Here is a 16,617-nt window from a genome sequence, read left to right as displayed (position 1 = left end):
TGCTTACCTAGACTACTTGCTACAGCTCGGAGAAAAACAAGAGGCTCTCAAAAGGAATTTACAGTTAAACCCTGACGAGCACTTGCTTTCCTCGGTTATTTATGCGCACCAACGCAGCCCGCGCTCAAGGACCGCCCAGCCAGCGTCTCTTCAGGCGGGGTCGGCTGGGCAGGCAGCGGCTCCCGCCCCTCTCGCCCCGCCTGGGGAGCCGGCACCAAGAGACAGCCACTTCCCCGGGCTTGCCAGCGCTGCCTCGCCGCCATGTTAGCGCAACCGGCTCATTACCAACCATCCCCCGCCTCTCTCTCTCCCCGTCCTACTCCTCCCTTCGCCGTCCCCGCGCTGCCCCGTCAGCCGGCGGGGCGGGGCCGTCGCCTGTACTTCCGAAGCGGCGGCGGGCGGTAGGTGGTGGCAGTGGGCTGCTGGGTGCTGTCTGGGGAGAGAGACGGGGGCGGGCGGTGAGGCTGTGGTGTGGTGGCCCTCGGCGTGCGCCGCGGCCGCGGTGAGGGGGTGAGGCAGTTGAGAGTGGTCCCGGGGATCGGGGGTAGGCCTGCTTGGGGGGGGGCTGCTGGCGGTCTCTGAAGTCTGTAGGGAAAGCTTTGGTATCTAGAGAGTCAGACGAGTATGGCAGGCAATTCTTAACTGTCAAAGTAGAGCACCTTACAAGAGGAAAGGGAGAGATGTTTACACAGGTTAGAAAGGGGGTTGTTTTCACTCCTGAATTTAGCTTGCTGATTTAATTTGAAAACACATCAACAGTATGCTCCCTGGGCTCCATTTACTAAGTGATGCAGACTCCTGCAGCAGTAGTTAGAATCTAGTTTCTTCTTTAGAAATAAAGTATAAACATTAACTCTGATTTCCAAATAGTTACTGTGCTAGCCTCTGAGATTATTTAATTTATTTGGTTGGTTCTCTTGGACAGAGTAAATCTATGGCAGCTTTCTCCATTTTTGAAATAAAGGTGCATTTAAAACAGCTGACTAAAATTGTGTTACCTCGTGTGGTACACTCAGGTTAAGCAACATGTGTGAGCTAGAGAGAAGCCTGGGCTTCAGATCAGTTTGTCATAAGATGTTTTAAACCTTAAGTTGTCCATAGTATCAGTTGAACAAGAACACAGAGTCAGTCTTCAATTTTGCTTGTGTTTTGTAGTGATACAAAAAATAAACAAGGAGTGCCAGGCTCATAGAGTTCTACTCAGTTTACTAAGTTTGAGGAGAATTAAAAAAATAGTAATGAAGATTTGCAGAAGAAAAACTTGATGGGGATCTGGTTATGTAAAGCTTGCAGAAATTAATATTTATAGTTTCCATAAAGAGCATTTAAAGTTTGACTAATTCATCTTCATGTAGTAGAGTGATCCTGTCTACTTGTTTTTCACTAAACTGATGTTGTTAAAGAATAGATTATTAAAACAAGGTTCCAACCAGAAGTCAATATTGGACTGTCACTGGCAAAAACCATTTTACCACAGGCTCACTGCTTTGTATAGATCCAGGAGTGGATGATGACTTAACAATAATTGGCAGATGGATATGATCATGTCAAGGAAATGAGCACATTTTGATGTCTAGTTAGAGTTCAGTGATGGTTTTTTGAAGTCCTGTGTTTCAACTGTTAAATGTTAACTTCTCTTCAGGGAAATGGATGCTGTTGCTAATTGTTTCTGAAAGTGAAATCAGACACCTCCAAATCAATACATACCAGCTTCTGGAAGAATTGATATCCTGTCCAAATAGTTGGGATTTGTATTGACTGTTTGGACTCTCAATTGTTCCTCTTTGCAAGAGTTTATAGATCCTGCCAAGCTAGATGGAACAGTATAGATGCTATCAGGAGCAACCTGCTTTGTCTAATTTTTTAGGATGTGGAAAACAAGGGGGTTACCAGTAACCTTGAAGTCAAAGTAGAAACCTAACACAATAATAGTGAATTTCAAATGTTGGAGCAATTTAGCTTGTATCCCTCTAGATCCAAGAAGTATTAGAAGGCTTTCTGCTTTTATTTTGCAGTCTTTGTAAGAACTGACTAAAGCCTTCAAATAATTTTGTTCATGAGTTTTTTTATGCTTTTTGTTATTTGGTGCTAGTGGCATTGTTTTTTCCAAGTACTTCTGCTACCATCATCTTTCTGCTTTGTTCCCTAATCACATACTTCTCTCTGCTTTCCTGCAGTAAATATCTGCTATTTCAAACCTTACAGCCAGCCACATCCAGATATGCTTAAGTTTATTAGGTTGTTGACCTAGTCTCTGCATTACCACTGATGGCGTCAAGTAACTGCTGTTTCATTGAGTAAACTTCCATTTAACATTTCACAGTCTTTCTGCCACCGTATTACTGCCACAGTACTTTAGAGTTCTCAGTCTGCTTTTGTGGCATCCTTGGCCTGATGTGTTGTACAGAAGCAAAACACTAAAACTTTGAGCAGCACTTGTTCCCAGTGCCAGCTGAACAACAAGCCTTGTAAATATGACTTGAGGAAATGAACTCTTAAGTCTTTAAAGCGGGTGATAGAAATGTTAATTCTTCAGAGTAATACAGGAAGCACAAATATTTTTTAAGTTTGATAAAACTTCAGAAAACTCTGGGAAAGGTGACCTTTTTTTTTTCTTTTTCCTTCTTCATTAGGATCTTGTAATTATGAGAAGCAGCCTGCATACAGATCTAGAGCCACTAGTTTATTATAGATGAAAGCTAGTCCCAGTTTGATAATTAGGAGTTCCAGAATTAGTAACAGGTTGTTTTTCTTCATTCTGGTATTTTATCTCCTTTAACCATGGTTCCCCTAATGCTAAATATTTTTTCACTGTTTTCTTCTTATCCACTTCTGGGAATTAGGCTGGAAAACCAATGCAACTCATGAATGGGTAGAGGTTGAAAAACAAGCTCTGGCTGTATTTGAAATTTTTTTTGGTAAAGTCTTTCCTCTGACAGAACTAAGGTGTGATAGATAAGTAGCACTGAACAGTACTGTTCTCTGTTAATTCTCTATTCTTTTATCTGGAGTGGGGACAGACTGTCAAAATAATTCTTCTAGACCAAAAGGACTCCTATATTTTTCTTAACTCTGTGTTTATCAGTAACTTGGCAAGGAATTGAAAGCAAAGCTCTCGCCTGTTAAAGACACATAGCTGAAAGCATATAGCTCTAATTCTTTCTGTCTCTTAATTAATTTGTGGCTTGCTGAATGGGTTAGGCAGGAGCAGAAACAAATGGTATCTCTTATTTGCTATAGGAAAGATAAGGTGGTACTATAATTGTTCTGGGCACTTCAGCTGTAAACTGTTTTACTTCTTTAGAGCTTCTTTAGGACACTTTAGAAAGTGTCCAACCCACATTCTCTGTGATACACCTACTAAAACAAGGGACAAAAACCCATGTTTGAGCCTAGGAATCTCTTAAAATACTCTGCTATTTTGCTGCCAGAGCAAAACCACTATGAATACAGTATTGCCTTAATAAGTCTGATTTTAGAGGGCAGAACATAAGACAATTGCTCGACTTTTCTTAGACAAGAGAACTGAATTAAACTTCTATTCTTCTGTTCACAGAGATTTGAACCTGTATGTTTTCAGGGCAGGAGAATTTGACGTGGGGAAATCTACCATGAGGCTTCTCTGTACTTCACTTTCTCTTACCATGGTTTGCTGGCTAGCTGAAGGTACCTTGTCAAAAACAGATGCAAAGAAAGGTGCTACAAAAAAAATGGAAGAAAAGGTAAGAGAAATAACTGAAATGCTCATCTTATCTAATGTGTGCGGTGAGCTAATTGAACTTCGGTGAAGTTAAATGTTAAAAGCAACCATGCATTTCTGTTGAAGCTTATGCTCATAAATAAGGCTACTTGAAACTGTCCTTTCCTTCAGCTTTTATGAGTGTCACAAATGGTTCACTCTGTGACAAATATGATGTAGACTTCTGGAACTTTATCCACTGTGCAGGCCTGCAGAAAGAGGAAGATTTTGTCCCCTCTCCAATACCTAGAGGAGACATATTTCCAGCCCTTTGGAAAGAGGGGGCAAGGAGCAGTAGTTTGGGTCAAGAGTGCTAGATCGTTTCCTGGTGGAAGGGAGGGTGTTCTCAGCCTTGCCAATGGGAAATCTGTACCCTGATAAGATATGAAGAGCCTTCTAACTAGCAATTTCTTTTTAGGCAGAAATGGCTCAGAGTCCTGTGCAATCTGAGCAAGCAGAGCCAACATGCTGAAATCTCTGTTAATTTGCTGAGCATGTTCTTGTTTCCTGCCTGTTTTAGTTCAAAACTGCAAGAAAGCACAGCAGTGCAAGAGAAAGGGTGTGTATGGAGAGCGAGTATATTTACCAATGTATATACCAAGTATATGTACTTAATGCTGCTAAAGCACATTAAGTAAAAAAGTAGACATGTTCAAAATCCTCCCCTTAAATTTTAAGTATAGTTAATCCTTCCTCGTGCAGATATATCTCTCATTGTTCTTATTGCTTGCTTGCTCAATGTCTACAGGAAGAAAATCTACTCTGCAGGTAGTGAGGATAATACAAAGTGTTAAGACAAGGCTTATCCCTGAAGTCCTTACACTGAATCAATAGACAATTTCTGCGTACTCACCATGCATGCTTTATTAGGTCTTCTCACTCTTTTTCTGTCTGCTAAAACTATTTGTGCTGTTTTAGTTGAAGCAGATCTTCCTTAAAGAAAGATGTTCAGAACCTTGGCCTTGAATAACCACAATGCGGCACACTCAGTTAAAAATATATCCAGTTTAAAACTCATCTTCAAATTCTTGGTTAAGAACTCCTGACCCCTTTTTATCATTTTAGGGTTAACATGCCAGAAAGCACTGACTAGAGAGCAGAGCAAAGCACCATCAGCTATGGTGAATGATGTTCTTTAATCTTACTGCTTCTTGATTTTGTTGTTGTTGTTGTTTAGATGCTTTTTGCCTTGCAAACAAAGTTTACTGATGATGACAAATAATTTCTGAGCACTTTCCTGTTTCAGTTTTTAATCAAACTGCTCTGCATCCTTTAAAAGGAGTGCTCAGAGTTTAATTATGTGATTTATTTTTTTCCCCCCTCTCTTTTTGAAGTCTGTTGCTATTGAAAGCGGTTACTTCATACAGCTGGTTGTAAAAATTGTTTTCTCCCCCAAGATGCTGCATTCTGATAAACATGTGCAGGACCGAGGCCTGGTAGTTGTGGATCCAAAGGCAAAGGATATTATAGTGGAACACAGAAGTTACTGCTCCAAGAAGATGAAGGAAAGACATTTCTCAGGAGATGTTTTGGGATATGTTACTCCTGTAAGTTAATACAATGAATAAAATTGGTGCTTTGAATAAACATGCAGCAGACTCTGCTAATCTACAATCTTGCATCCTTGCTTTAAAATCATTTCTATAATGATGGACCTCCTGGTCAAATACAGTCAAATAGCCAGAGGATTATTAGAGAGCAGGCTTGGGATTCAGGTGGTCTCAAACCTTTGTTCTCTCATCCATCTCCTCGAGGATGTCTAGGTCATACTGTTTGTGTTCTCACTGCTGAAACAGAGATGGTAGTATTCTCTTGTCCTTGATGAGCCAGGAGAAGTTGCAGTAAAGTCAGAGCAGGAGGGCTGCTAAGTGTTCTCATACTATGCAGCTACCAACTTGAACCTTTTAAATAAGCAGTAACATTTTTATGCTGCTGTCAAACTGATCTCTTCTGCTATCCAGTCTTACTATTATTCACAGCATCCTTTCTTGAATAATAAATGTTTCTTCCTTTTGTTTAGAGAATGCTTTTTACTTCTTTCAGTCTTACACTGGTGAAAAAAAGAGAAACAGGTGCCCAGTAAGTTTTCATCTTTCTCAAGTTCTCTTGAACATAAATCCCAAGTCTATAAATGCAAAACCGTGATGGAATCTGCATGCAAATTCCTGTGGTTTAGGTGAATTTGCACAATTTGAAGATTGCTTTTCATGTAGCTATCAGAGTTTCATGAGCACTTTCTTATTTAAATAAAAGTAATGTCCCAGAAGGTTTCTTCAAACTGATAAATGGGAGTCTAGCAAATTATTACGTTTGTGTAAAAGAATTTGTATGAGTCAAAAGTAAAGTGAATTGCATATCTTGCTTTTGAGGCTCTCACTTTTTGTTTTTTTTTTTTTCTTCTTTATTTTGCAAGTGGAACAGCCATGGCTATGACATAGCTAAAATATTTGGAAACAAATTTACACTAATCTCACCAGTCTGGTTACAAGTGAAAAGAAGAGGAAAGGAAAGGTTCCAGTTCACTGGGCTCCATGATGCTGATAAAGGTTGTTATTTTAATTTTTTTTGCATATGCATTGCAAGTAAGATTACTGGTCTTGTTGCAGACTGGGTAGCTTTGGCAATAAATGCATATGGGTTTTTCTGGCCCTGCCTCATTGTGAAGTACTTGCTTCTGTTACATTTTTGGGGGAGTTTTCGTCAGAGTGAACTTTTTTCTGTCCCTACCTGCTTCCACATGTGTGCATAGCTTGTCTGTTTAAAGAAAGATTGGTTCTTCCACTAGGCTGTCTGTCACAGAGGCACCCCGAAGTTAGTTTAGGTGGACAACAGGGTCCAAAACAAACTTTTATTCGATAAAGAAGGTGCAGCAGATTAACTGGTAGAAAATGGGGTTTTAGCTCTCCAATAGTGACATAAATACAGGTTCGAGTATCAGTCGAGGTAATTATCACAGTATGTTTGGGATTGGAAGGGACCTCAAAAGATCATCTAGTCCAATCCCCCTGCTGGAGCAGGAACGCCTAGGTGAGGTCGCACAGGAACATGTCCAGGTGGGTTTTGAATGTCTCCAGAGAAGGAGACTCCACAACCTCCCTGGGCAGCCTGTTCCAGTGCTCTGTCACCCTTACTGAGAAGAAGTTTTTTCTCAAATTTAAGTGGAACCTTTTGTGTTCCAGCTTGATCCCATTACCCCTTGTCCTATCATTGTTTGCCACCGAGAAGAGCCTGGCTCCATCCTCGTGACACTCACCCTTTATATATTTATAAACATTAATAAGGTCACCCCTCAGTCTCCTCTTCTCCAAACTAAAGAGACCCAGCTCCCTCAGCCTTTCTTCATAAGGGAGGTGCTCCACTCCCTTAATCATCTTTGTTGCCCTGTGCTGGACTCTCTCCAGCAGTTCCCTGTCCTTCTTGAACTGAGGGGCCCAGAACTGGACACAATACTCCAGATGGGGTCTCACCAGGGTGGAGTAGAGGGGAAGGAGGACCTCTCTCAATCTACTAACCACCCCACTTCTAATACACCCCAGGATGCCATTGGCCTTCCTGGCCACAAGGGCACAGTGCTGGCTCCTGGTCATCCTGTTGTCCACCAGGACCCCCAGGTTGTGGGGTGCCCTGATGCTCCTTGGCATCAATGGGTTCTGGGGTCAAACAAAAGAAGCTGTTACCCCCATTGTAGGAAAGGGTGGGGATGTGTCTGCACCTTCCATATCGAAGGGAAAATTGGCGGGGGGTAGAGAGGGGGCGTGTGCATCTGCCACACAGTCTACAAAACCTCTCTTAAAACAACAATGGGACAAAGAATCTGTGCAGGCAGACATAGTCTTTGGTGTTAGTACTGTGTAGTTGTTTACCTGTTATATTTTTTTTTTCCCCTGTCTGCAAAAACCTTTGGGTGAATTTGTTTTGGGAATGGAAGATACGTTTAATCTGAAGAGAATTTTTTCCTTCACTGCAAAGAAACTGGCAGCAAGTTCATATTTTGCTAGTATGTTCTTAAATAATAACTAAATAATGTATGGTTTTGAACTTGATTGAAAAATTTGTCTGTGCAATCTCATTTGAAACAGCTATAATTCTTACCATGTTGCTGCGTACTAACAAATTCATTCTAGTGCAATGACTGCCAAGAGGAGTGGATGGTACACTTGAAAAATACCATCTTAGAAAAAAAAAAAGAAAAAGTGACTACAAAATTGTTGTTCTGAGCAGGCAGTAAGATAGTTTCCATGATGAGGCAGAACTGTTACTAGCAGAAAGGCATTGGGTAGGGACTATGGTAAGATTGTAGTAAATGCTAGTTATGCTGTGGTGGAGGTGAATAGCTTCAAATCCTGTGCATCAAAAGATGTTCCATCTGTGGTGGTTATGAGCTAGCAGCCTGTGGCAGGAAGACAGGTATGATGGAACTATGCTACATTATTTGAGGAATGCTTGAAAACATGTTATTATCAACATCATTTATGTGTTAACAGTTGTTCTCTTACTTGATACTGTTTGACAGACTGGATGAAAGATGTCAGAAAGAACTCCAAAACCATCAGAATAGGTGAGCCTCTGTTTTATGTTTGTTTGCTTTTTTTATTATCTTTAACCGGTAGCAGAACAAAAGAAGGCTTTGTTCCTGGTGTATATGGGAGAAAGGGAGGTTACCGTAGCATAGTTGTCTGAAGACAGAAGTCTGAGAAGGAAAATAACAGCAGTTAACTGCAGATAGTTAAGTAACTGAAGTGTTGATCATGTTGGTGCCCTAATGTTTTGTATTTAGTTCTTATCTCTGGATAAACGATGTGTCAGAGGGCCCTCTCTGAGGAGTACTTTGCATATAGCACTACATGCTTACCTGGGAGAGCAGTCTTCAGACTTGTTGTTCAGGGGTTCTGCTTAGTTAAAAAGGAAAAAAAAAATCCAAATGTGAGTCAGTCAGATTTTCTTGTATGATTGTAAGAAAGGTCCTCCTTGGGCTTTTCTCCCCTTGAAGCTGGGAACTCAAGGGATGTGCTACGGTGTGTCTCCTTAGTGAAAATGGCAAACATTGCTATAGAGATCATACTGTGCTACACTTCTCACATTTGTCTATAGCAAGAATCACAGAATGTTAGGGATTGGAAGGGACCTCGAAAGATCATCTAGTCCAATCTCCCTGCCAGAGCAGGAACACCTAGATGAGGTTACACAGGAAGGTGTCCAGGCAGGTCTTGAATGCCTCCAGAGTAGGACACTCCACAACCTCCCTGGGCAGCCTGCTCCAGTGTTCTGTCACCCTCACTGAGAAGAAGTTTCCTATGGAACTGTGAAACCTTTTTTAATTCAGAAGGGAGTATGAAATTTGAAATGCATTAAAAAAGTAGAGTACTCAGATATTTTAAATTACTTCAGCTGCCAGATGATAAAGCCTTTGAAATCTCTCTAGACTCTTCTAAAATACTCTTTTACATCCTTGGTAGTTAGAAATGTCTTAGACATAGCTCTGTATAAGTTGTTGGCTTTTCCAGTGTGCATGGTCATCAACTGTTCCCACAGCAGTTTTGCTGACTAAAAACAATGTTTTTAATGTTTTCAGTGTGTCGTTAGAAAAAGAAATGATGTGAGCTTGAGTGCCCATGTTTTCCAAAATAAAAATTTGTAATAGGGTCTTAGGATGAGTAGAAGACTGACGTGATATAAGGCTGTGTACAAAAGAGTAAATTACAGTCTGACGTGAACTTTTCTATCTTGTGGTAGAAGAGATGCACAACTTCCAGAAAGATTGCTGTATCATGTTGGTGTCCTGGGACCTGTTAGTGAGCCTGGGACCTTAAGTGATAGTTCAATTAAGATAGTTCAATCAAGTGAAGGTATCTTTTTAAAACTTCCTGATCATTGATTAAACATGAAGAATGTTCTACAGATTCAATTTATCTGTGCTGCTGAAGTTGGCCAGAGTGAAAAAGCACTGATCTCAGTCATGGGATATGTTGTTTAGTGGCATCGCTGCTTGTACCTGCTGTATTCTTTTTCTGCAGAAATACTCCAGTGTCAATAATAAATTCTTAGTTTTCACTACTGACTGATGACTTTGGTTGATAGTGCCTCGAATTTTGTTTGATGGATGGACTTACCAGGACTTTGAGAGTGTTTTTGGCAGTGAAGATGAGATAGAAGAGCTTTCCAAGAACATGGTTCTGCTAGCCAAGGTAAAAGTTTTTGCTAATGCTTATAAAATAGTGTGAGATGATATTTGATTCCTTTTGTAATGGGTATTTTCCCATTTCCAGTAGGTGTATATTCTACAAAATAAAAATCTGCTGAAAACAATAATGAAGTGGGATTCTTAAGAGTGTGTCATAGTATGTGTCCAATTCCTATAAATATGAAGTATAGCAACATTTAAGTGCAGTTAACTACAAGTCTAAAGTGAAGCTGTGTAAGTCTGATCAGCATAACCTTGCGTGCTATAAATTGTGATTGATAAAATCTGTTCCAAGTAGCTGACAAGCTGAATGTTACTGAGGCAGTAGTGGATACTTCATAAACTTCTTATAGAGGTTGCCTAGTGAGCAGACTGCTTTCTTTTATATAAATCTATTTTATATAAATCTATTAAGCAAGGGCTAAACTGGTTAGTGGTGTGATTGATAGGCAGAAAAAGGGTCAGGCATGCAAGGAGTGCTGTTTTCTGTGTTATAGGAGTACATTCAGGCTCAGTGTGCTAGTTAGTGAGCCACTTTAAATATCAAGAATAACTCTGGATATCTGTTACTGTAGAGTTCTGCTCGGGTCTCATAAACCATTTTTTTTCAAATGTTAAGAGACTGGGGAGAGGATAAGAGGATTTACTTTTAAGGAACGGTTGCTTTTTGCTAAGGTTTTCTGGGCAGCCTCGTAGCTCGTGGCTTTAGAGCTATGCATGTGTAGGGACAGACAAGTTGCACCCAAAAGACATTGAACTTTAGGGGTTGATTCATGACAGCCTGCTTAAAGACTGTCAGAATAAGTTTTCTCACTTGCTACATGATGTAAAGAAATTTTAATGTACTCTAGAGGAATATGGATATAAACTGCATAGCTTCTTAAAATTTATAACTGATAGATGAATTTTAGGTCCTTGGTAACAGTTGACCTGTTAAGGAAACGGTGCTCAAGCGCAACAGTATGCTTCATGATGCTAAACATAAATTATCACAAGTGAGATTAATTGTGGAAGATGTTTGGAATCATGCCTATGCCAAGTCAGCATTTACATCTTTAGACATAAGAGCTCATGAGTTTTTTGCCAAGATACATGTGAATGTGTATCAAATGATTTGTTTAACAACCATCTTTCATTAATGGCTGAATTTTCCCATCCGATATTGGTTTATCCTGTAAGAGTAAAAGTAATGATAACTAATAGAGATTTTCAGCTTTTGCTTGTTGGTTAATTTGTGCTTCTTTTACACTTCTTCATGAAAAGCTGCACTGAAGACAAAGCTGGTAAATGAATACAAAGTATGTTCCATCTGTAATAGTACAAGAAAAACTACAGTGGTTGTGTGCTTTGGTACTGTGCTATCATCTCTGATACAAGCCTAATGAACAAGCATGGTGATTAACTGTATATTGTTATTAATTGCCTTTATTTAGAATGAAAATTTTGATGGTTTTGTAGTTGAAGTTTGGAGTCAGCTGGGAAATCAGAAGCAAACGTGAGTATAAGTCTTCAGGATGCAAGTCCTAAAAATCAACTCTTTTAAAGCATCTTTTTAATTTGTCCATGTTGATTCAAATTTGTCATTATAAATAAATGCACTTAATTCTGGGACAACTGAAGATTGTTCTACTTTGAATGAAGAAGGATAATGTACTCCACTCTACATAAACTCAAAGATTACAGAATAATCTTCATATTAGACCTAGCAGAACACATTAGCCTTTCATACTACCATTCTGCGAGATGTTACCATTCTACAAGGGTGCGGAGGGCACCGCAATTGTGTTGTTACTCAGATTTTGACCCTGGCCTTTATTACAACATTGATTGGTTTGGATTACTGGGTGAAGCTTGAAATTGTGGTATGCTTTCAGAACCACCAAATTTGAGTTGATTAGGAAACCTTTCAAACCTGTATTTAGAGATCTTTTAGGCATACTGAAACTAAAACCAAAATCCCCAACCTGAAGCAAATCTAGGGAGAAATTGGCTTCCAGTTCTTGCAAGCACAACTTTGGAGTAGTTGATTCCACCTTTTGGCAGCTCTGCTATGAAGTTTCAGCGAGTCTGAATTTATTGTAGCTGCGAAAAGTAAAGGGCTGTTTCCTGGCATGTTCTAATCTGTTTTCCTTGAACAAAAGCCCCTTGGATGTCTTAAAACCTTTGACAGTCAAGACAAGGCAAGCTCAAAGCTGCTGCTTTGGGAAGAAACGGTAGAATGTGTGGTGAAATGAATGAGGCACTGCAGCAATCTGAGGATTTTTTCTTAGTTGCCTCAGGAAATTCAGGCATCCATTCCCTAAAGCACAGTATTCCTACCAGCTGTCTATTGCCTAAAATGTCTGGGGGAAAATGTTGATAGCTCGAAAGAAAGCTCCACAGAAGGTAGACTTCATTATGGAAGTCTTTCACCTTTTAGAAGTGGTTACAGGTTATTCCGTTTAGGGCAAATGTTATTGACTGGTGGCATATAATAGTTATTTCTGGAACTGAGTGTGCTATTAGTGGAGTTGTACCTTTTCCCTATAAAATCAACACTTGGGAGCAAAGAATCGAAACTGCAGAGCTTTGTCAGCGGCTCCACCATTTGCACTGGAACGAATAATCCTTAAGATAGATGTTCTTGCTCATAATTAGGTAATTTGTGAGGTTGTTCCTAAGAGTCTATACTGAGTTCTGAATCTATTGTAATGTTGTAATAAGACAGCCAACAAGGTGATCTAAGCAATTAGTAACTGCCAGCTGGAAGCTGGATGTAGTGGTCAGTTTATCTACTATGTTTACTATATTTTAGTAAAATTGATGTTTTTCCTATTAGTTAACTTACATTCATGCAAGACAGACTGTATTACTGTAATTTTAAGACTCACTGAAGACCAGTTTAAGCATACTAGCATCAAAGTGCTGTAGTGCAAATGACATGCATGAAAAAACATGGGATTTTTTAATTAGCTCCAGGGTGAGTTTACTTTTGACATGGTAAAAAATGTTAACGCTTTGCCAGGTGTAATGCTGGTTCAGAACAGCATTGCTTGACCCATCTTGTGTTACAAACTTTATACTATAGGAGGTACTGCTGTGTAGTTGTTCTAGCCTTCAGTACAGTGTGTTATTTAGGTGAAGTATAGAAGCACCACTTACATATTCACTGTCTGTTATTGATAGACATGAGTGGGAAGTATTTTCCATAACTTCAGAGAAGGAAAGTGTTATTCTCATAGAGCAGAATTGTAACTGCCTCCTTTGCTCTGAACCAGTAATATTTGATCATATGTGGCCACCTATGAACAAGATTTAAGGATTATCCTAACCAAAAATGTGAAAGATGATGTTTGGCAGGAAAACATGAATAGGAAAGAAAAGTTAAGAACTGCAGATTTCCCTCCTCTTCAAGACTAGTTTTAGGTGCTTCATTGTAACTGTTCTGTGGGTTTTTTTCCTCTCTTTATTACCACTCCCCTAGAAATTGTTAGGGTGTTCTAAGTTGCAAAATACTTTGTGTTGAGCTTGCCTCCTCAGAGGTAAGCATTCTGAATAAGGCTAATGTAGGCAGCAAGCTGAAGCTAGACTTGCGTGTGGAATAACAGTTGGTTTGTGAGAGTAGAAACATATAATTACATTAAAAATTTCTCTCCTGATGCTTGTAAATTATGGACCAGTGTCTTCATTTTGAGATTAAGTCAATTTATCTGTCACTTGCTCTAAAACTGGATAGCTTGGGTATCCAGTGCCCATGTGGCTTTCCTTATCAATGCTTTTTGCAGTGAACAGGTGCTTTGACACATCATAAGACAGAATTAAGTGAACGAAACACCTTAGCAAGCCTGGTTTTTTGTTGCACATTGGGTGCTTACTTTGGGATCTGTTACTTTCCTTTTGACTAGCAGATTTGTTCTTGATAAATGGGTAAGCATAGATGGTCTTTTGCTTCATTGTCCCTGCCAGAAAAGAACTGGAGCAGCCCCGACCTCTTTAGCCCACAGAGTGGCAGCATTGTAACATTATTAATACCTGACGGATCCTGTCAGATTGTGGTTTTTTTATAAATTACTAACACCAGTAGTAAAGCATGTTCTTAACCTTGGAAGGCTGTGGGTCAGCTGACAGGTGTCAACAGAGATGACCCCTAATACTTCAGAGATGTGAAGTATTCATAGAACAGCAATTGTGTATGCTCCATATAAAGCATCTGGATTAACTGTTGGGTACATAGAGTAGGCTTCCTATCTCAGATGCTTCAAGGTCAAACACCTGAAAGTAGCTTAACTGGCTTCTAGGTAAAGGAACAAAAGATCATAATGATACTCCTAGGAACAGGTAGTCTGTCTTCAAATTACTTTCAGAGCTGTCTGACAATACAAGGAGACCTGCCTAGCTAATACATTTTATTATTTAGTGTGAACCTGGTTTAGTTTAAAAAGAAAATTAAGTATCAGGCTTTTATTTTTCTGAAATAAAAGGAATAGTCTCACAGAAGCAGTTAGCAACAGGTTGTTGAGACTCAATATAGGTGCATAAAAATATCTGGGGATATGCTGCAGCTTGACTTTTGAAATGACGGAGCAGTGGTATGGATCTAAGCAAAAATATTTCACTTAGAAATATTTCTAGTTTTCATTTTTCAAAACCTAAATAAGTGGATATCTAGCTATTAAATTAATAAATAATAAAATGGGACTCAGTTATTCTAGTGCATCATTTTGTTTATCTGTGTTGAGGGAAAAGCTGCGGAAATGATTCCTGTCATTTTTTAACAGTGCTTTTGAAAAGAGCCATGGTCTTGTTCAGTGCACTACCTTAGTGGTGCAGGAATACTTAATACAGCACAGGTTTCTCTATCAGACTTAAAATGACTAGGAAGTGGGATTTGCTTATGAAACATTTGTGCTTGATATGGTGTTTTAGTTATGAAATCAACATCCCCTCTTAAAGACAATGTGCAGTGATACTTTTTAGTGAAGTGCAGCAATATTTCTTGAGGCAGGTGGGTTTGCAAAAGAGTCTGAAAACCTGCAAATTAGTGTCCTAAACTCACTAATAAATTGGATTATGATTTAAGCACTACTTCATATATCAGAAATCGGGATTAATTGCAGCTAACAGTCTCTTTTTTAGTGGACCTCAGCTGAGCAAGTGTCCCCATGAGATACCTTTTTTCAATAGCTGAACATGAATTATTGTTGGATTAAAATGGCATGATGACATCTTCATAACATATGCTCTCCCCCTTGGTTTGATGTTGGAGCTTGAAACACTGAGTTGCCTGGAGACCTTGTGGCAATTAAATTTTGTAAATCATCTCCAAATGTGTTATCTCTGTGCAGAGCTTCTGTAACCCATTATTCCTGTGACCAGCCTCTTTAGGAACCTGTGATCACTAAGCATTTTTAAAATGAGGCAAATTTAGACACTTCTCTGTCAATCCTTTGCATGTTTCTAGAAAATCTTGATTTTTTGGGGTACTCACTTCAACATTATAAATGAATGAAAATTACTCCTGCAAGGCCTGTGGAGTTATCTAAAAAGAGTCTTTGGTTTCCTGTTTATCCTGGCTGGCATTACAGATGAGGTGAGATGCTGCTCAGAAGTTATGTTGCTGTCATCCACTAAGATGTGAAATTCTGTGGTTTCAGGCTCACCATTTATCTTCTATTTTACATCTTCTTAAGCAGAACTAACTTAATCTGGTTTTCTCTGTTTTCAAGAACAAAAAAAATGTTCTGATCTGGTTTGGGGTTAGAATTGCTCTATAATTCTCAACAGACTTTAGTCTTAAATTATATCAGTCCTTTGTGCTGTTTTCTTTTGCATATTCATTTAAATGTTGATTTTACCAAGACATCATGTGCCTAAACATAGCTGCCTAGTTTCATATTAGATAGCCTGACTGTTAATGTAGAGTCCTAGATGCCTAAAGTCTTACACAGCAATCCCGTATGCATGCTTTGTATACCTTTGGGTGTATAAAATGACATTAGGTTCCTATATTTAGGTATCAAAATACTACCTGTTCTATCTGAAGAACCTGAATTGTCTTGATATGTGTGTGTGTGTACCTAAGTTTTAGGGCCCCAATTTGGGCTCTTGTAGACATCTAATGCAGATACTTTGAAGTACCCTCTATAGTACTGATACCTACTTCTTTCCTGTGATTTCTGGGAATAGAATTCTAGATATACAAATCACAGTGAGGTCAAATTTAATGTGAGATGAAAAACTGCATATGACTGGTACTGCTTCCTCTCATGCCGACAATCACTGCACAGTGAAAAAGTATTCAGCTTCCCATCTTTTATTCTAACACATAGGTTTTTGTTAGGAGACTAATTTTCTAAATCAACCAAGGTATCCTATGTGGATGATACCTCAATTGTAATGTTTCGCTGCTTCTTATAGCTTAAACCTGCTTTGTAATTAAATCACCATCTTTCAGATAAAACTTTCTTGACTGATTTTGCAATAAAATATTCCAAGTTATTAATCCTGTGGCATTTAAGTTTAGCAGTGTACATGGCAGAAATACTGAGATAACTGAGCAAGCAAAATTGTCCTGCTTATTTAGTTAACTGCTAGACAGAATGATGCCTCACTTGCTAATCTCAGTTGTGGGTTTATTGTTGTGGGTTTTTTTCCCCAGGCACTTGGGTAATGATGTGAAAAAGGCATGAGTCTCATAAGAATCTCACAGCATATATAA

General features: G+C 39.2%; 1 protein-coding gene across 5 annotated transcripts in view; it reads left to right on the top strand.

Annotated features, from left to right (window-relative positions):
• Nucleotides 1-251: 251 nt before the first annotated feature.
• The window catches only part of CHID1 (chitinase domain containing 1), a 118,340-nt gene continuing 101,974 nt past the window's right edge, over nucleotides 252-16,617 (top strand). For 3 of the 5 annotated variants that reach the window (XM_082059201.1, XM_082059205.1, XM_082059204.1), the window contains exons 1-7: nucleotides 252-401; nucleotides 3,557-3,722; nucleotides 5,137-5,286; nucleotides 6,153-6,285; nucleotides 8,253-8,297; nucleotides 9,818-9,924; nucleotides 11,354-11,415. In XM_082059201.1, the coding sequence (XP_081915327.1) occupies nucleotides 262-401; nucleotides 3,557-3,722; nucleotides 5,137-5,286; nucleotides 6,153-6,285; nucleotides 8,253-8,297; nucleotides 9,818-9,924; nucleotides 11,354-11,415 (803 nt within the window). In that variant the 5' untranslated portion in view covers nucleotides 252-261. The remainder of the gene's footprint in view (nucleotides 402-3,556; nucleotides 3,723-5,136; nucleotides 5,287-6,152; nucleotides 6,286-8,252; nucleotides 8,298-9,817; nucleotides 9,925-11,353; nucleotides 11,416-16,617) is intronic. The other 2 variants (XM_082059202.1, XM_082059203.1) reach the window with 2 other exon arrangements.

The sequence above is a fragment of the Streptopelia decaocto genome, assembly GCF_964273445.1.
Source record: "Streptopelia decaocto genome assembly, chromosome: 7".
Taxonomy (NCBI): Eukaryota; Metazoa; Chordata; class Aves; order Columbiformes; family Columbidae; genus Streptopelia; species Streptopelia decaocto.
The sequence above is the reverse complement of the archived record's forward strand: the minus strand, read 5'-3'. Positions and strand labels throughout refer to the sequence as shown.